At 44.7% G+C, this 20,535-nt stretch overlaps 1 protein-coding gene across 1 annotated transcript in view; it reads right to left on the minus strand.

Annotated features, from left to right (window-relative positions):
- Nucleotides 1-17,292, minus strand: part of LOC120226968 (E3 ubiquitin-protein ligase parkin-like) — a 43,886-nt gene extending 26,594 nt beyond the window's left edge. The window contains exons 1-2 of the mRNA XM_039225141.1: nucleotides 17,140-17,292; nucleotides 9,061-9,144 (exon numbers count right to left, since the gene is read on the minus strand). Of these exons, the coding sequence (XP_039081072.1) occupies nucleotides 9,061-9,144; nucleotides 17,140-17,292 (237 nt within the window). The remainder of the gene's footprint in view (nucleotides 1-9,060; nucleotides 9,145-17,139) is intronic.
- Between the last annotated feature and the right edge of the window lie 3,243 nt (nucleotides 17,293-20,535).

Consider the following 20,535-nt stretch of genomic DNA (forward strand, 5'->3'; position numbering starts at 1 on the left):
TTCAAACTACTGAAAAATAAAATAAATCAATTTGGAAAATCTGGTAATCTTAGTTTTCCATTTCTACTTGGCCACATTGACTGGAGCCATGTGCTTCCAAATTTGCACAGACCCCCACCCCACACTGACCCAGGCTAAGTGCAATTTTGTTTGCAGTTGTTTTAATGTGATTTTCTCTTGCTGTATTTGTTTTAAAGGAAAGTGAGAAGAAAAGTAAAATGTATCTTCATCCTTATCAACACATGGGAAAGTCCATGAATCTAATCGTACTCCTTTGCTTGTGTTCACTACTAATCCAGGCCCTGTTAGCAGGTGAGTGACATCCTAGTATAATATTTCACAAGCCAACAATAACCTACACATAATCCCCTTTACAACATGCAGTGTGACACCAGTTAGAACTGTTGATTGTCAATTCTATGACCCTGGGTGTCTCTCTCTCTCTCTCCCTGTACCTTCCAATAATCTAAGCCTATGGCATAATGTTGTGAAAAGGCTCAAAATGAGATGGGGTATTTGAAAGTTCTTTGTAGGGAAACCTGGATGGATTAGTTTGTTGAGTGTCTGACTTCGGCTCAGGTCATGATCTCACAGTGTGTAGGTTCGAGCCCCTCATCAGGCTCTGTGCTGACAGCTCAGAGCCTGGAGCCTGCTTTGGATCCTGTGTCTCCTTCTCTCTCTGCCCCTCCTCTGCTCATGCTCTGTTTCTCTCTCTCTCAAGAATAAATAAATGTTAAAACTTTTTAAATAAAAAAAGGCCTTTATTATGTTGAAGTCCGTTCTCTCTATACACAGTTCATTGAGAGTTTTTAATCAGGAATGGATGTTAAATTTTGTCAAATTCTTCTGCATCTGTTGAGATGATCATATATTTGTCCTTTATTGTTCATGTGAGGTATCATATTGATTGACCTGTGGATGTTGAACCATACTTGCATTTCCAGAATAAATTCCATTTGACTACGGTGTAGGATCATTTTAATGCATTGTGGAATTGAATTTGCTAATATTTTATTAAAGATTTATGGATCTATGTTCATTAGGGATATTGGCCTATAATTTTCTTTTCTTGTCATGTCCTTGTCTGGATTTGGTATTAGGGTAATGCTGACCTTGTAAAATGAATTTGAAAGTATTTCCTTTCTATGTTTTGGAAGTGTTTGAGAAGAATTGGTGTTAATTCTTCAGATGTTTGTGTTAGAAGTCACCATTGAAGCTGTCTGATCTTGGACTCTGTTGGGAGGTTTTTGATTACTGATTCAGTCTTCCTACTGGTAACTGGTTTGTTCAGATTTTCCATTTCTTCACGATTCAGTCTTGGTAGGTTGTATGTTTTTTTCCCTCCATTTCTTCTAGACTGTCCAACTTGTTCATGTATAGTTGCTCATAGTAGTTTCATGATCCTTTTTTTTCCGTATAGGATCAGTTGTAATGTCTTGTTTCTCTTGATTTTGTTTGAGAACTTTATTTCTTGGTAAGCCTAGTAAAGTCTTGCCAATTTTGTTTGTTTTTTTAAAAACAACACAGCTTTTAATTTTATATTTTTTTCTATTATCTTTTTAATCTCTATGTCATTTATTTGTGCCAGATCTTTGTTATTTCCTTTCTTCCACTCCTGTTGGGTTTAGTTTTTTTTTAAATTAAAAAAAATCTCTTATTGCTTATTTTTGAGGGAGGGCGGGGCAGAGAGAGAGGGAGGGGCAGAAAGAGAGGGAGACACAGAATCTGAAGCCGGCTCCAGGCTCTGGGCTATCAGCACAGAGCCTGATGTGGGGCTTGAGCCCATGAGCTGCAAGATCATGACCTGAGCCAAAGTTGGACACTTAACTGACTGAACCACCCAGATGCCCTAGGCTGAGTTTGTTTGTCCTTTTCTAATTCCTTCACATGTAAAGTTAGATTGTTTATTTGAGATTTTTACTGTTGTTGTTTCTTGATGTAAGCTTTTCATTTCAATTAGAAGAACTCTCTTCAACGTTTTTTCTAAGGCTGGTCATGAACTTCTTCAGTTTTTGTCTGTCTGGAAAATGCTATCTCTCCTTCAAGTCTTTACATTTTTTTTTAAAGTTTATTCATTTTGAGAGAGAGAGAGAGAGAGAGAGAGAGAAAGAGAGCGAGCACAAGCAGGGAAGGGCAGCGAGAAGGGGAGACAGAATCCCAAGCAGGCTCTGCGCCATCAGCACAGAGCGCAATGTGGGGCTCGAACTCATAAAGTTGTAGATTGTGACTTGAGCCAAAATCAAGAGTCGGATGGTTAACTGACTGCACCAACCAGGCACCTCTCTCCTTCAATTCTAAAGGACAACTTTGCTGTGTAGAGAATTCTTGGTTGGCAGTTTTTCCCTTCAGTACTTTGACTATTCACTCCACTTCCTTCTAGCTGGCAAAGTTTCTGACAAAAAATATGCTGACAGTCCTACAGGTTTCCCTTGTATGTAACAAGTTGCTTTTCTCATGCTGCTCTTAAAATTCTCTTCTTGTCTTTGACTTTTGACAATTTAATTACAATGTATCTCGATGTGGATCTCTTTAGGTCTTATTTAATACATTTTGGGTTTCTTGGATCTGGATATCTGTTTCTTCCCCAGGTTAGGGAGATTTTCAGCCATTATTTCTTTGAATAGATTTTCTGACTCTCTCTTCTCCTCCTTGGACCCCTGTAATCTGGATGTTAGTTTCCTTGATAGTGTCCTGTAAGTCCTTCATGCTATCTTCATTTTTAAAATTCTTTTTTCTTTTTTCTGCCCTTAGCGGATAAGTTCCACTGGCCTGTCTTTGAGCTCACAGACTTTCTTTCACTTCATCTAGTCTGCTGTTGAACCCGTCAAGTGTATTTTTCAGATAAGATATTGTATCAGTCAGCTCTCTGACTTCTGCTTGGTACTTTCTTATATTTTCTGTCTCTCTGTTGGAATTTGCATTTTGTTCATGCTTTGCTCTCCTGACTTTGGTGAGCATCTTCATGACTGTTATTTTGAACTCTCTAGCAGATAAATCAGTTATCTCTGTTTCACTAAGGCTTGTTCCTGGAGATTTATCTTGTTCATCTGTTTGGAACATATTCCTCCATTTATTTTCCTTGACTCTCTGTGTTGGCTTTTGTGCATTAGATAAAACAACCACCTCTCCCAGTCTTAATAGAGTTCTCATGTGGGAGATGAATTTCACCAATTAACTCAGCCTGAGCTTCTAACTGTTTCTCAACCGTTTGTGACTATCCAAGCCTCCTTCTTTGTTCTTAGTGGCTTCCAGTAGTTGAGGGTGTGTCACGACCCATCAGGATACCCAAGGGGAGGATTGTATTCAGCATCTAGATGCAGGCTGATTAGAAGTGGGATCTCAGGCAGTAGATGGGAAAGCATGTAGTTAAGTCCCTTCCAGGGAGAAGCTGGGAGAAGGATGTTTTGCGTGCCGCCTCTGCACGGAGCCCAGGTATAGAGCACAGAGTGATGGTGGCACTACTGTACCTGTTACAAACTATTTCTTTGTTTGCTACAGTCTTATAGGAGCTGTGAATGCAAACTCCCTTGGCTATTAAAGCCAGGTGATAAATCTAAGTGCCCATCTTTCAGGTGGAAGCTGTAAAAACTGGGGTGCCAGATGTATGTACAAGCTCCTTCCAAAGAGTTACTGGCAACTTGGTTCTATGATTGGAGGAGGCTGAAGGGAGAAGGTGGAAAAGGTATCTGCTGGCTTCCCTTGTCTCTGGGGAAGTCACAGTTGTCCCACTGTGCTGTAGGACTCCTAAATGGAAGTCTCTTTGACTATTGGAACCAGGAAACACATACTCATCCCTTGGGCCATGAAAGATGGGGGTGCAGATGTGTGCAGAAGTTCTTTCCAGGAGGACACAGGCACCTTGTGGTGGATGTCAAGGAGAAGGTGACAGAGGTGCCCTCTTGCTTTCCTGGTCTTTGGGGAGGAGTGCAGCAAACCACTAGTACCTGCTAAATTAGAAGCCTGGCCTGGAGGCAGCAGCTTTCAAAGTATGCAGGGAAACTTCCTTCATAGAAAGACTGGAAGATGGGTGGTTTTGCATCCCTCTGTGCTGAGTCCTGTGAGGGTAGATGTGCTTACTGTGGTGTGCTGCTGTAGGAATTGCTTCTGTGTTTGCTATAGTCTTGTGGGTCTCATTGTTATCAGCCTTGTTGGCTGCAGAGCTAGGTGCTTGGCACCCGGTCCTAACAGTGGAGGTGCTAGATGTGGGGCCAAAACCCTTCGCCTCTCTGGGGGAAGATGGGGGTTGGGAGAGGGGTTTGTCCTCACTGCACAGTGCCAGGAGTGAGATTTATGGCAAGAATGTGTCTCAGCCTCTCCTACCCATTTTTATGTGGGTATTTTCTCATTCATCTGATATGTAGGAGTCACTTGGCTAGTTTCTAGATCTCTTTCAGAGGGCATTGCTGCAGGCTTGGTGCATATAGTGGGGCTGGGAGCTCAGGATCCTCCTACGTCACCATCTTGGATGACTCCTCTCCACTCATTCTTGTAGAGTGTTTGCCTAGCTTCATGGTGAGAAGGGAGGGATGGGGATGAAGGAAGGAGTTGCCATTCTTTCAATAAGCACTTAATGAGTGCCTACTGTATCTCAGGCATCATAGGCACTTGAGATTATAAAACAATATTTCAGTGTGATGAATGTATAACAGAAGTATGTCCAGTTGTCTGAAAGCTTCAAGCAGGTCATAGTGTGGGCAGATGGCTTTATGCCAGAGGTGACATGTGATGTGAGTCTTGAAGGTTGAGTAGGAGCTTGGCACGTAGGGTTAGGCACACTCCCCTTAGACACTGTAGATTTATTACTCAGAGAGAGAGCAGTCACTGTTTCCAAACCAGTTTGATCGGGTGATGCCACTGAAAATGATTTCCTTTGTGTCTTTGGATAATGTCATTGAAAGTCTAGAAGTCTCAGTTTGCCTGCCTGTTGAATAGGGAGAGCAGCATCTACTACTTAGAACCACTGGGGGGAATGAATCAATTTCCGTGGTTTGCAAGAGCAAGTGTTTACTTATCAGTAAAAGCCTCCAGAGGGAATTTGTGGAAGGAGACGGAGCATGGGGAGGAGAACAACCAGGCAAGAACAGGGAAAGCAAATGGGACTCAACTCTCATTAGCTTGTGATGGATTGATCTTCTGTCACTGATTTCCCAAATGCCCAGCAGTTTCGACCTAAAGCATGTTCAATATTTTAAAACCAATTTAAAACCAATTTTTGAGTTTGCTTTAAAAAAAATTATTGCATTAATCAAAAAGTGCATTAAGTTTAGGGTCAAGGAGCCCAACTGATGGAAAAAGCCTGATTGGGCCCCAGGAGACATGGGCTTGCCTGGCTGGGTAATGTAATGTCAAAGTCCAGAAACCACTCAGCTTTCACGAGAGAATGCTGGAGAGTGGCCACAAACGCTGAAAGGAAATACCTTACAAGTGAATTGAATTGGAAGGAAATGTGAAGAGGGTTAATGAGAGTATTTTGTTGGTATTAGCAGACTGTAGACATGAGGCTGCATCTGAAGCCTTTAGTCCCAAGAAGGGAGCTGCAATTAGATTTTGGTAGTTGGATGCGTAGTGTGTCCTCTTTCAAAGATTTCATCTGTGGAATTGCAGAGGTCATCCGCCTGGAGATCACTCCCACCTGAGAGAAATACAAGGAACAGAAAACAAACTAGCCCTCTTAGAATAAGAGTCCTTCTTTCTCTTACTGAATGGAATTGGGTTTTTTAGTTTGATGAAATAGTTCATTTGGTTCATCCCTTTCCATGTCCAGGAGGAGCTGTGATTGAAATCAAGAGGCTTTGGAGACTTGGTAAATCAGAACATAGAGAATACACTGGCTATTCTGCATTCTTTCCCCTCCTCTCTTCTGCACCTGGAAGGCTGACTCCCACAGGCTGTGTCCCTGGGACCTCTTCAGGCTGGCTTTCAGTTGGGAGACATTAGCAAGAGATCAGAGGGTGGGAGAGAGGAGTAGAGATGTTTGTCTTCATTCCCTTCCTTCTTGGGGCCCACTTCTGTCAATGCTGGACCCTCTGTGATCATACCTCCCGTCAAGAGGCCCCGCCTCCATGGCTCCAGCTCACAGGGTTATTCCCTGTGTGACACCACTCTTGTCCCTTCAGGCCTTGGGTGGTCATGTCTCCTCATTGTTGCTGCACTCTGAGGCCCTCCACATTGCTTGGGTTCTTGAGACCCTTCCCCACCACTGTAGGTCATCCATGACCTTTCAGTTAAAATCTCTTCATGTGCCCATCTGAGTTGAATCCTCTTTCCTGTAGGACCTGAATAAATCAGGGACGTATGGAAAAAGGGCAGCAAACCCCCAAGATGTGCCTTCTGTTCTCAGGCAATGGTGAATAGACAGACTCTTCCAGTTTGGTTGGTCAATTTGCTTTGTTTTCAAATGAGAGGGATATGAGGTTGGTCTAGGAGTTTGAGCCGGGCAGGGTGCAGCCTCATTTCGGGGAGGTCTTATTGCAGGGCCACCTCTTCTTGGATTCTTTCTTGGATATCTCTGTCCTGAATTAACGATTCTTCTTCTAAATTCCTATCATACTGATTTTTGGTGCAGCCAACAATCTCACCTCTGTGAGAGCAGGTACTTTATCCCCAGAGCCTAGCACAAAGCCTAACAGATTATATGAGTTTAATACATATTTGTTGAATAAATGAAAGGATGTATTTTTCTTTTTAGATGCCTATTAAGCATTTATTAAATATCAAGTGCACCAGAGAAGATTTTTGCCTCTTTATCTTTGTCCATGCAGTGTTTTTGTTTGGAATGTTCTTTATCATCCTTCTCCCACTGTCCTTCTGACAAACTCTGACCCACCATCCATGACTTTTCTGGGGAAGTGTTATACAAAGCTATAGATTTCCTGAACTTTGTTTTAGCCTATTACTACCATTACATATTTTTCTGTAAGTCTCCCTTATGACTCTTTTATGTGCTTATCTGCACAATATACTGAAGAAAAATGCACTTATCTGCCATTTTCCAACAAGATGTCTGGTGCATACAAATACTTGGTTTAATGTTTGCTAATGGTGGTCTTGGCAGACACCAGCAATGGATATGGGTCATCTACGCTTCAGCCCAGCTCTAACTTTCTTTCTCCCACTTTCCTGAGTTGAACATTGATGGTTTAATGGTTTAAAATTTGGGGGCGGGGGAGGAGAGCTACCTCAATCTTTAACACCAAGGTTGCTTGGTTCTCCTTGAATGAATAATGAAGGGGAATATTGAGTGGGCCTGGCACTTGGACAACTGTAGGTTAATGGGTTATCTTCTTCACCCTACTTCTACTGTTTTCCAATAGGTAGACATTAAGGTACCACTTCTTGGAAGACTTTGTGCATGTTTGCAGTCATAAGGGCCCAGGGATATAAGATGCTAGACCAACCCCATTTCTCAGAGCCTTGGTCCAGCCTAGCTCTTCTGGGCTACCATGGTCCTGAGGCAGGGTGGGGTCTCATGGTCAATATTATTCCTGACATCAGTATGCAGTGAGTTCATATTTGAATGCCCCTGAGCTAAAATAAAATCAACAGAAAGAGCATTTGCTGCCTCTGTTGCAGAAATGGCAATTCAGATCTAAATCTCCCCGTAGGCTCATAGCCAACATTTTAGAAGCTGATAAGAAGACCTGAATTCACTAATTATGTTTATTGGGTTATGCTAATATTAGTAAATAAATCCACAGAATACCTTACCAAGATATACTTCTTTATGCTCTGATTTTAGGACACTCAGATATTTTAAAGACTTTTTTGATGTTTATTTATATTTGAGAGAAAGGGAGAGAGAGAGAGAGAGAGAGAGGTGTGAGTGGAGCAGGAGCAGAGGGAGAGAGAGAGAGAAGATCTGAAGCAGGCTCATGTGATGACAGCAGAGAGCACAATGTGGGGCTCGAACTCATGAACCGTGAGATCATGACTTGAGCTGAAGTTGGATGCTTAACCCACTGAGCCCCCCAAGCACCCCAGAACATTCAGATACTTTAAATGATCTCCTGTAAAATTAAAATATTCTAAAATTTCCATGTCTATTTATGAGGTTTCTGTCAATAAAGTAACCAAAAGATTTATCTGGGTAGGTTTAATGTTTAAAACCTTATTAGCATCTATATCAGTAGAAAAATAATGAGCAAATTCATCAGCCTTACTGAAATTTTTATTCCTTTCCTCTAAGGTTTGGTTGCTCATAATTAATAAATAATAGAAAATGTATTTGCATTTCCCTAAGCCTGATAGAGTAGATTGGAGAGTAAGGCTCAGTAAACATGTTCTTTACCTAATCCAGACTGAAATACAATTTAGAATAGTTCATGATGTTGCTAAAGACCAGTTATATTCTTGCATCATATCATATGTCTATGCATATCATAGTTTCACCAAGGATTTTAAACAAGCCATATTTGAAAAAGATATACATGTTGGGCTAATACTGATTGATCTGATTCAGAAATTGTTGAATTGCCTGATCTCTCTTCCAAAGACTCCTCTCATCATGCTATCTTCCTTTCCCCTATTCCATATACCCCTAGGGAAAATCTATTATGAAAGTATGGACATGTCCCAATGGCCATCTATAGCCCTACCCCAAGGAGGTGGGTGGTTTTGGAAGGACTTTGAGTGTGAAGTAGCCAGAGCCCAATTCCTGTGGTTGTTGGCTACTTAGTCTGGCTTTGCATTTTTTAAATTTGCTTTGCTTTGCTGATTATTATTTTTAATATAATTTATTGTCAGGTTAGTGAACATACAGTGTATACAGTGTGCTCTTGGTTTTGGGGGTAGATTCCCATGATTCATTGCTTACATACAACACCCAGTGCTCCTCCCAACAAGTGCCCTCCTCAGTGCCTGTCACCCGTTTCCCCCTCTTCCTCACACCTCCCACCAGCCCTCAGTTTGTTCTCTGTATTTAAGAGTCCCTTATGGTTTGCCAACCTCTCTGTTTGAAACTATTTTTTTAAAGATTGAAACCCTCTATGGGATTCAGGAAGCAGCTCTTGTCTCTCTCCTATATTCTGAGCCCTGTTTTGTGACAGGAAGAGGTCACCCTACCTGAGAAACTGCTCCCGAGGCTTCAAATAGGGCGCTGCATTCACCTTCATGGTACGCTTCCTTACAGTCCTGGCAAAAGACGAACTGTGGAAAAACACATGTGTGTTAGGGGTGGGCTTGTTGGCTGCATTTGGACGTAACATGTTTTCCCTTTTCCAAGCGCATTATATTCATCCTTCTGATGTGTGTGATGGCTTCTGCACCAGAGTACTTTTTGCAAAGAGGAAATAAAGTTATATTTTGATGATATTGTTCACTCTTTACTAAACAATGTTCCAAGAACTATAGCAGGGTTTTAAAGATGCATGAGTCATATTTCCTCAAGATGTTTCCAGTCTGGTAGAAAAGATAACAATGCAGATAAATCCTGTAGTAAAGTGTTTTTGGAGTTAGGCTATGAGGGAAATGACTTTATTCAAGAATTTCATATCTAGGTGTGCCTGGATGGCTCAGTTGGTTGAGTGTCTGACTCTTGGTTTTGGTTCAGGTCATGATCTCATGGTTTGTGAGTTCCAGCCCCACACAGGGCTCTGAGCTGACAGCATAGAGTTTGCTTGGGATCCTCTGTCTCTGCCCCTCCCCTGCTCACATGCATGCGTTCTCTCAAAATAAATTAACTTAAAAAGAAAGAATTTCACATCTGGTATCTGTTTACATACATAGAGGATTTCTATGTTCATTAATAGATTTGGTTTTGCAATGAAAGCCTTTTATGAAAAGAAGAAATAAATTGTGTCCCCTGCAAATTCGTATGGGTGAAGTCTTGACACCCAGGACCTCAGGATGTGACTGCATTTGGAAATAGGGTCTTTGAAGAGGTAATAAGGTAAGGTGAAGTCAGCAGAGTGGCCCTCATCCTATGTGACTGGTATTTATAAGGGGGGATTAGGACACAGACACACACGGACTGAGAGACACAGTGTGACACAGTGAGAAGGTGGCTCGAGGGGAGAGGCCTCAGTAGAAACTCAGGGGCTTGTTCTGGGGCTCCTAGCCTGCACTACTGTTTCTTATAGTTTTCTTAAAGATTTTTTTGTTGTTTGAGGCCCCCGGTCCGGGGTGCTTTGTTATGGTGGCCGTAGGAAGCTAATACCTCATCTGGAGCAGTTCTTCTCACCTGGTGATAGTGCCCCACAGAATGGAAGAGACCTGGATCCCAACCAACTGCCCTCCACCTTCCATCTGCAGGGAAGGAAGCTACACGAGTGAAAGCTGGAAAAGGAGGCTGTCCTACTAGCCTCTGGCATCAGTAGACCCTTCTAGAACTACTTCACCGTCACCAGCCATGCTCCCGAGGTTGTGGGCTCTGTGGTAGGACACGTGGGGTTGAAGTCATCACCCCGTGGCCTCCCACTGAGACACGCTGGGAAGCCAACTTGTCACCTGGGCCTCAGTTTCCCCCTTTGTAAAACCAGGATAACAGTAATAACTATCTCCTCCGATCACTGGAAGAGGTAGGTGAAATAATATGTGCTAACACACAAGATGTTCTAACCGTTACGCAGATAAGGGCCAGGGACTGCTTTTCCCCGACCCCATTTCACAGTGGAAGAAGGGGTTGCTTTACTAGAAAACAGGTTCCCTTCAACCAGCATTCTCTAACTCACTGGAGAGAAACAGCTCTCACAAGAGAACGAGTGTGATTAATGAGTTTGGCGTATGGGCAGTGGTGGTGGTTTTATAGCCTCGGCCCAGAATGAACTGATACTCCTCCCATGGAGAGGTGGGTTTGATGCCTCCTCAGGTTGGAGATGGACGTGTTCACTACTTGACCAATAGCACATGGTGGAAGTGATGGTGTGTGGCCTTCTGGGCCCAGGCCTTGAGAAACTGGCAGCTTCCGCTCATGTGAGTGGCTCATGAGAGGCTCATGTACAGAGGAACCAAAACCCCTGGCCAAAAGCACGGGCTGAGTGCAGGCAGCCAGCACCAACTTGCCAACCATATGTCTGAGCCATTTTTCCCGGGGATCTTCCAGCCCCTGGCTGAGTTGGCCCAGCTGACCCCATGTGGCACAGAGACACCCTGTCTTTATGCGACACTGTCCAAGTTACAGCTTTGTGGGAAAAAATGATCGTATAAAGCAAAACAGGAACAGGATTGTTGTTGTTTTAAGTCACTAAGCTTTTTGGTGTTTTTTACCCAGCAATTGATAACCGATATAGTAATGGCACTGAGAATCTGGAAGACTCAAGAAAGTTCTGGAGGCTTAAAAGTTCTCAAATGAATATTCTATAGCATGAGCCAGGAAGTTGGCACAATTTTGCTTCAGATAAGAGTGATTCAAAGCGATAAACAAAAATCACAAACAAACAGGATACCTGCACCTGGGAGAAAGCTCAGCTTTCTCCCCTCCTACATCACCATCTCTCTTTGCCTCAGAAACAGCCCGTCCAAGTACTTTTCCTTCATGCCACGGAAACAGATTTCCTTCCTTCCTCACATCCAATTTCTTGTTTTAACCCCTCATCTGAAAATTGTCTTAATCTCAGCACATACCAAACCAGAAAGGCAAATGTTTTATAAGGAAAAGGTCTCTTTGGATATGATTCAATCTTGGGGCACCTGAGTGGCTCAGCCAGTTAAGCATCTGACCCTTGATTTGGCTCAGGTCATGATCTCATGCTTAGTGAGTTCCAGCCCCGCACTGGGCTCTGTGCTGACAGCTTGGAGCCTGGAACCTCCTTTGGATTCTGTGTCTCTCTCTCTCTATCCCTCGTCTGCTCAAACTCTGTCTCTCTCTCTCTCTCAAAAATAAATAAACACTTGGAAAAAAAAAAAAGATATGATGCAATCTACCTTCTAGCCACCAGTTTCAGGATACTGTTGCCTTATTTCTTCTCACAGCAAAGAGACTGACCCCAGGTTTGTGGGATGTAAACTTTATTTAAAGATGCAGGTTGGCGGGAGAGAGGTATATGTCAGGATGTCTTTACGCAACTCAAAAATACCACCGGGTTTTAATTCCTGACATTTTAATTTTCCCTGACTTGAAAGCTCATCCAGTGAATGGGGAATGAAGTGGATCTTAGGGCTTCCTTTTAAGGTTAAAAACAATTTTTTTTTATTAATGTCTCTGCTCATCTTTGGGTTGGCCTTGGAGCCAATGCTCTGCTCTATGTGCTCATGTTGAAAAAATGTAGACTGTGTGGTTCAATCACTGCGAAGACCTTGCTGTGTGATTTCACCCCAGCGCTTTCTATGGAAGCGAGTCTGATCTCTCGGCGTGACAGGGAAAACGCTTCACATCTTATTAGCTAGTGGATGAGATATAAAATCAGTTTCATGGTAGAGGAACACCCTGAGGTTGATCAGTTTGTCAGAATAAATAGGCCTTTCCTGACACAAAGACATTAAATTCCCTTTCACACTGGTACTACAAAGAATGGACTAAAAAAAAAAATAACAGAAAAGAAGAGCACATAAAATTGAAGGCCTCACCATTTCAGCCTGGCAAAAGGCAAGCAGAAGCTGCAAGAATACACCGGTGATAATTTTACACTAATGTACCTGTTAATTTGCTTCTATTCCGAGAGTACGCCTTAAATACGGGGCGGGGGTGGGGGGTGCTTCTTAGGTAAATAACTTGAATCTGTCTCCTACAAAATGGGGACATATCTAGAAAGTCTGACTTGATCTTGAAAGTGTTCAGGTTTTTAAGTACTCAGAATTCAACCAGGAGCTTGTACAAATGTTTAGAGCCCTCAGTTCCCAAACCGTGCACCAAGGTAGTCTGGGGTGCCAGGACAGGCTCACAGGGGTGCAGTGGGAAATTTTACGTCTTTGAGGAAATTACAGTGATACTATCTGTTGGACACTATGTGAACTACTAACTCAAGGCAGTTCATGATGTGACCGTGGCTTGTGTTCCCCTTGTTTTCGTAACATATCTTTGCAAAAATGGGTTTTTGGTTATTGAGATAGAAAAACAACTAGCATAGGAACATCTGTGCGCGACAGGAGATGCAGTTATTTAAGAGTGAAATAAAAATAGTTTTTCTTTCCATATCTGTGAACTATCCTTACAAATGACTATTAAGTTGCTAAGGTATTCATCTTATTATGTTACTTGGATTTAAGTATTTAATGCACAAAACTGCTTGGACCTAAGTATTTGATAAACAAAACTACGTTTCTTTTGGCCTAGAAGGACCATGAAGAACGTACTGAGTTTCTAGGCGCATGATAAACAGAGGAAGGTTGGGGATCTCCAGCTTGGGTAGGTGCTCCCAAGATAACGTTTTGGGACAGTCTTTGAACACTGCAAGTGGCACAGATATTTCTAGAGAAAGAGCTTGAGGAAAAGACAGATCTGGTTCCAACGTTTTCACATTCAGTCTGCTGACTCTGCATATCCCTCACCTGGGGGCACATGGATCTTGTTCTAACCATATTCAGAAGGCTGCAAATCACCCGGGGACTTGCTCTTCACTAACTGTGGTCTCACATTCCCTAAAAAGATACCTTACAAGTGAATACTAATTGAATGGAAGGGACCGCTGCTCATTTATGTCGTCTTCTCTTCCTGGGCTGTTCTCTCTTGAGCTCTAGCTGATAAATGCCACTAATTTCTTTAGTTAAAAAAAATTAAAACATACGTATAATGTCAGTTCCCTAAACTCTATCCCTTATTAGATTTGATTAGAAAGCAATATATATGGACTGTATTATCTTAGCTCCTACGATGTTAGCTTTCAGTGTCAACTTGACTTGACTATCGTCCCCAATTATTCAATCAAACACTAATCTGGGTACTTCTGGGATGGTAGTTTGTAAGCCCAAAACATCCACACTCAGTCTATTTTAGGAAAGAGAGAGGATCTTAGATCATCTGGGTGCGCCCGATTCAATCTGTCGAAAAGTTTTCAGAGCAGAACTGAGGTTTCCCCGAGAAGAGAGTCTGTCCTCGGACAGACTGTGGGCCAGCCTGCCCCTCCCGGAGGACTGCCTGTGGAAGTAGGATCTGCCCGGTCAGCCCCACAGTCACGTACATCAGTTCTCTACCTGAGCATGTGCATATGGATCTGCTGATATACAGAGAGACCGATCTATACATCTATAGATCTCTGGGGACAGCTGAATATATTTATAGACCTATATCTATCTATATCCTATACAACTACATCTACCTCCTGCTGGTTTCGCCTCTCTTTGGGAATCCTGGCTGATATGACTCAGCTGCTATAGAAAAAAACTTTACTAGGTCAGTTCCTTCTTTTGCAAATGGCTATAACATTTCCATGTAACATTATATAACGACATTAAACAGCTACTTGAGTTTTCTATGTTATTTGCAAAATTGTAGTTGAAATCTCTTTCCGTGTGTGTTTTTTAATCCCAAGTAGGCACAGGACAATGGCTCTTAGAATTCAACATCAGGAACAAGGTCATCACTCCCAACAGCGTGACTGTGACTGTGTCCCTTTATCTGACAATGAATATGCTAATCCAATTCGTTTTTATCTTTGGATTAGCTTAGCTGTCTGGGAGTTTGGTGCCCAACTTTCTGCTTAACTGCATAAACTGGCTCATCCGCGGCGCCTCATATGAGGCATACAGCTTTGAAGCAACTATTTAGTAAATACGAAATTCAATAAGACAAACTGTTTTTCTAAGAAGTAACAGCTAAACTATTCTTACCATTCGAATCATATTTTATTTGCCTTGTAATGAATACATGTCGAGCATTTGCTTTTAGGATGAATGAAGTCTTGGACCCGGGCCATAAATAAAAGAATAGCATACTGTAACATGTATAGCATAGCAGGCATTTATATTTTTAAAAGTCAGATGTACTTATGTTTAAAAATAAAGCCTCTGAAGTCAGAAAGACCTAGGGACAGAGGTCTTTCTCTACCATTTATTGTCCTGTGTGACCCTAAACATCTCTTTCCTTTATTAGTTTGTAAGGGAGAAGTAATAAGGTGATGAATATTTAACACAGGTTCTGGCACAGAGTAGATGCAATCAATGGCTCCCTCATAGAGTTATGATGTGTTTATCATTCAATATCACACCGGTAGAGAAGGCATTTGATTGATGTTGGAGTTTGATTTCCCACATGCCCATAATGGAGACGTTCAAAAGGAGACGCATGTATATTTTCTCACGAGAAGGAATCAAGTGAACAGCTTCCAATGCCATCAGAGAATTCAGTGTCTGCTGATCAATAAAGCTGAGAGCCAGTTGGTGCCTATAAGTAACGACCCTCAGACAAGGGTTTGATCCTTCAAGTTGAATGATGTCTGGAGGATCAAATTTCTTCCTGCCTATTTTCTGTCATGACAGCATCTATTATAAAAGTATTTTATTATCTGCCATTTATTTTTCCCCCATAGCTCTGAAGTTCTGTGTTCAAAGAACAGGAGAGAATCCAATATTATCTTAGGACCCCTTACTATATAGTCAAGGGAAACATCAAAAGCCTGAGGCACACCTCTGTGCTTCTGGGGGAATCAGATGAAATATTTTTCTTTCCAGTAGATGGCAGCACTGATATACATATATGATCTAGCCTTGGTGTGTTAAAAATAGTATATGAAAAGAGTAAGCCTCCCCACGGTGTGATACAAGCTGCTGATAGAAGCAAAATTGTTCTAATAAGACGGTGCAACACAACGGAAGTGGTGTGAGATTATAATGGACTAAAACACAATTTTGAAAAGAAGAAAGTCAGGTTATTTCTTTTCAAGTACACACCATCTTAACAATCACAGAATCTCATGGTGGGAAGCGATCTTAAACTATGCCATGCTCCAAATGTAAACAGACTAAGACAAACTTTTGCACTCAACCTCCCAATGGCTAAAAAGAAATAATTTTGAGGAAGCTGAATATAGCCCAGTGGCTGAATTCCTTTGTATTTTTCAAATTCTATATGAATCATGAAGGGGGGAGTGTGTGCCTGGGTGGCTCAGTCAGTTGAGCATGTGACTTCGGCTCAGGTCAAGATCTCATTGTTCATGGGTTTGAGCCCCACAACAGACTCTGTGCTGACAGCTCAGAGCCTGGAGCCTGCTTCGGATCCTGTATCTCCCTCTCTCTCTGTCCCTCCCTGACTCATGCTCTGTCTTCCTCTGTCTCAAAAATAAATATAAACATTAAAAAAAAAAATGAAGAAGGGTTAAATAGTGCCATCTAGATTCCTTCAAAATACCATGACATTGACCCTTCTCATCCCCCAGATTATTATTGTTTTAGGTTTCCTACCACGGAAGGCCCTTACTTTCCTTGGTTTAGTTTTCATCCACGGGGTCTTAACCAGAACTCTGAGAATTCTCTGTTCTTACATCGTCAGGATCTCATCAAGTATGGTATGTACTCATTCAATCTTTCCGATGTGCGTTGCCTTAATTTATACATCCTCTGTGAGTACAATCTAGTGGAAGACTTTTTTTACCATCTGTCTCTGAACCGGGGACCTACAGAGACCATAAGCTTGCATGATGAAGAAACCATGTCCCCTAGCTGACCCTTAATAAGGCTGACCTCCAAACCTCGAGTCAAGAGGGGCACCTCATAAGTGTTCCAGATGGTGAGGTGGGGGGAGCCTCTGATGATGGTACTGCTGGAAATTGACCTGTCCAATATATAATTATAGACCAAGAGATATAAACTGACTTCCTACTTCAAAATGTTTATAGTTTTTTAAAACCTAAAAACGTCTGCTGGCCATTTATTTCACCTTTAACAGCTTCATGGAGATAAAACTCACAGAGTCATGGGTTTTAAAAATTAGTTTATGTATGTTTTGAAGGGATAATACATGCACACGGCAACCAACTCAAATGGTGCAAAATGTATATGGTGAGAAGTGAGTCTCCCTCCTCCTTGATCGGCTGTGATGCTTCTGGGAGATAATCACTGTCTCCTCTTTGTACCTTTCCAGAAATTTTTCACGCATTCTATTTTAAGGCAAAAATGGTGTATAAAATATTGCATTATGCCTCATGCTTTGCTCCTTGCTTGTTCATTTACTACATTTACAGCCTGCTCTCCATCAGGGCGTGCTGAACAGCCCCGCTCTTCTAAGTAGCTGCACAGTGTCCTCGCTGATAGATGTTCCTTCCTGCATCTAACCAGCCCCTGCCGATGACTATGAGGCCTTTTCCAATATTCTGCCATTATAAACAAAGCCACAGGGAACATCCTCCTCCGAGGGTCAGTTTGCACATGCTCAAGGACATCTGTAGGTTGCGTTTCTAGAAGTGAAATAGCCGGGTCAGAGGGCATGCGGAGTTTAAATTTTGACTGCATCTGCACATCTGGCCTCTGTGGAAGATGAGGTCCATGGTCAGCAGTAAGGCATGTGAAAGCCTGCTCCCGCCTCCACAGCTCGCTGTGGTACTGCTCACGATCCACCGACCATCGTCAAACAATGGCGTGGGAAGAATTTCAAATACACACAGCATTTTTGCTAAGATCCTCTACCCACACTGTATCACCACAGAGTCACCACAGGGTCCTGGCCAAATAACTAACCCCAAGTCGCTTCTGAGTCTTGTGCATTTGGCTGAACCAGGGTCAGCAGCGGCCTGTGGTCCAGCCCCACCTGTCATTTGCCTCCTCCTGGTACCTGGGCTCTGAGACTAGATGCACCAGCCTGTCTTCTTGTTTGCCTTGGCCCGAATTTGGTCTGCCTGCTGGGAAAGGACCTTCAGTGGGTTTGAGCTTGGTGGCTTTAAACACTGATGGTCAACAAACTGGAGGTCCAGGTCAGAGAGCAGGAAACAGGGGACTAGGAAGCACCAGGCTCGGTAGCCAGGGCTGTGTCCTGGACCTGGGGGGGGGGGGGAGGCAGGACAGGGTGATTTATGGCAGTGATGCTTTCCCGAATCCCTCCACTTCCTCCCTCTGCTGTAACCATTTTAATGTTTTTATTTATATTTATTTATTTAATTTATATTTGAGACAGAGAGAGACAGAGCATGAGAGGGGGAGGAGCAGAGAGAGAGAGAGACACAGAATTCGAAGCAGGCTTCAGGCTCTGAGCTGTCAGCACAGAGCCCGATGCGGGGCTCGAACCCACAAATGTGAGATCATGACCTGAGCCGAAGTTGGACACTTAACCGACTGAGCCACCCGGGCGCCCCAGCTGTAACCATTTTGAAGAACAATTCCTGTGGTGACGGTCCTCACCCCCATTCACGGCATCTCCCGGCTCTGGCCTTCACATCATGGCTTTCCGTGTTTCCAAAGGGTAAAGTAGGATTTGGCCACATGCGGGGACTCTTGCATTTATAATGTTCACACCATCCATGGTCGTCTGGACAAACTTCTGGGCAGACACATTTCTGTATCAGACTGAAAATTCCCTTTAGCATCTTGCAAGGCCGGCTCAATTTTGCTTTAAAATCAGCATTTCCCAGACTTTATGGAGCATTTGGCTCCTTCCAGAAACGGAGCACTGGTCACAGAGTATCAAATTCAACACCGCTTTCAAATATTGCCATTCATTAGTGGACCCATTCAAATATTGCCATTAATTAGCGAACATGTCTGAAAATGGCCATTCATTAGTAAAATGCACAACATATGCCTTCTAACATTTTTAACTGGTCTCTAATCCTTGTGACCTTATCATTTACAATCTGTAGCAAGGCACTAGACTTTGCAAAAATGATTGCACTACGCCAGTCAAAACGTTAAATCCAAGCCATATGGCAGTTTGAGCCCAATTCGTCCCATGTGCCCGTGGGCTTCCTTCTGTTCTCTTAGCACAGCGGGTGGACTGACTGCTGTCCTTGCACACCTGGGCCCGACCCCAGAGGGCTTGGGTCAGGGTCAGTTTTGGAAAGGAGCCAGCCAAGTTGGTGGGTTGGTGGTACCTCACCCCCCCTTCCGCCCTGGCCCGGACACATTTTAGAGACTCCCGTCTTTGGAGATTTTGCAGGTTATCAACAATCCATCCACCAATCCATCAGCAGGAGGCGTTACCGCGCACCGAGCAGCTTCCTCGGTGCCTGGGGGGTTATCTGTCCCGCCCCCCACCCCGCAGCCTCAGCTAAAAGTCAGGGTCCTTCTCTCTTAAGCACCGTCTCGATCTTACACGTTCCTCTATTAAATGTCTGCCCCTCTGTGCAGAACTAATCTGGCTTATGGCCTCTTCTACACTGAGAGGACCCGGGTCTTACTCATCTCTGTGTCCCCAAGACCCGGCGTCTGAAACACGGGCGGGCAACGTCTGTTCTGCGCATGCGCGTACGCAGCCCGAGTTGCTGCAGGCTGAGCTGGGGGGCACTGCTCGCGGGAAGGGAAGGGCGGGCGACGAAAGTCCTACGGCCCACAGCCCTGGGCTGAGTCACCTGCAGGAAGCAGGTCTGCAGGCACTCGGAGACGTGGGGGGGGGGTCGGGATGGTGTGTTGGGGGGGGACTCGCAGGGCTTGCCACCCTCTCCCCCCACCCGTCTGCACACAGCTTCTCCGTGTCTCTCCCGCCACCCGTTCCCGCCTTCGTCTTCGTTGTTGGAGAAGCAGCCCTGGGAGAGCAGAGCCGGATTCAGAGCCGCCTGAGGGGGCGGGGGGGGGGTGGGCGAAGGAGGTCGGAGCCCCCGGCGGGGGAGGGGGGCGAAGGAGGTCGGAGCCCCCGGGGGGGGGGGGGGGCGACGGAGGTCGGAGCCCCCAGGTGGGGTAGGGGGGCGAAGGAGGTCGGAGCCCCCGGGGGGTCAGGGGGGCGAAGGAGGTCGGAGCCCCCACGCAGTTTCCCCAGCAGCCCCGCTGCCCACGTGGTCACACGTGTCCGGAGCCGCCTTTCCTCTTTCCCCTTGCTCTGCAGCCACACGCACAGCCCAGGCCCCACATCCTCGGGGACGCGGACCTGCACCTGCCGACTCGGGGGGAGGCCTCTCCGCGCCCCCCCCCAGCACGTGCCCCCGTCCTGCTGGCACAGAACCGGCGGCGGCGTAGCATCGTTCCCGCTCACACGGCATCGCCCCGTTTACCCGGGGCCGGGCCTAACGAGCAGGGTTCCCGGGGTCGGCAGGGGACCCCCGTGTGCGGCATTAACAAGCGGGAGGAGCTAGGAAAGTCTCCGCTTGCAAACACCGGGGTGGGGTGGCGCGGTGAGAATCCAGGCTGAGAACGCGGAGGAAGGACACCAAGACGTTCAACGAGGGGAGTTCTTTCGTGACCTTGGAGCCCACACTTTGAGTGCAATGACGCAACTCTAGCCAGATTCAGAAGCTGAGCCCCCGGGGCGGAGGGGGTGCGGAGGGCTTCGCCGCGGAGGGATGGGACTGGTTTGAAAGCCGAGAAAGAAATCAGAGACTGTGAGATGCTAGAAAGAGAGGGCGCAGCAGGGGGAGGCGCCCCTGGAGCACGTCAGGGCGGGGACACCCAGACCGGTCAGGTGGAGAGGAGGAGGGCTGCGTCTCCGGCTGTGGGAAGGTGACGTGCAGCGCCGGCACCGTGCTGCCCAGAAGGGTGTGTGAAGCAGACCCTGCCTGCGCAACGCAGCTGGGGAGCTTCTGGGGTCAA

This window comes from Hyaena hyaena, unplaced genomic scaffold, assembly GCF_003009895.1.
Source record: "Hyaena hyaena isolate Hyena2069 unplaced genomic scaffold, ASM300989v1 scaffold_1923, whole genome shotgun sequence".
Lineage (NCBI taxonomy): Eukaryota > Metazoa > Chordata > Mammalia > Carnivora > Hyaenidae > Hyaena > Hyaena hyaena.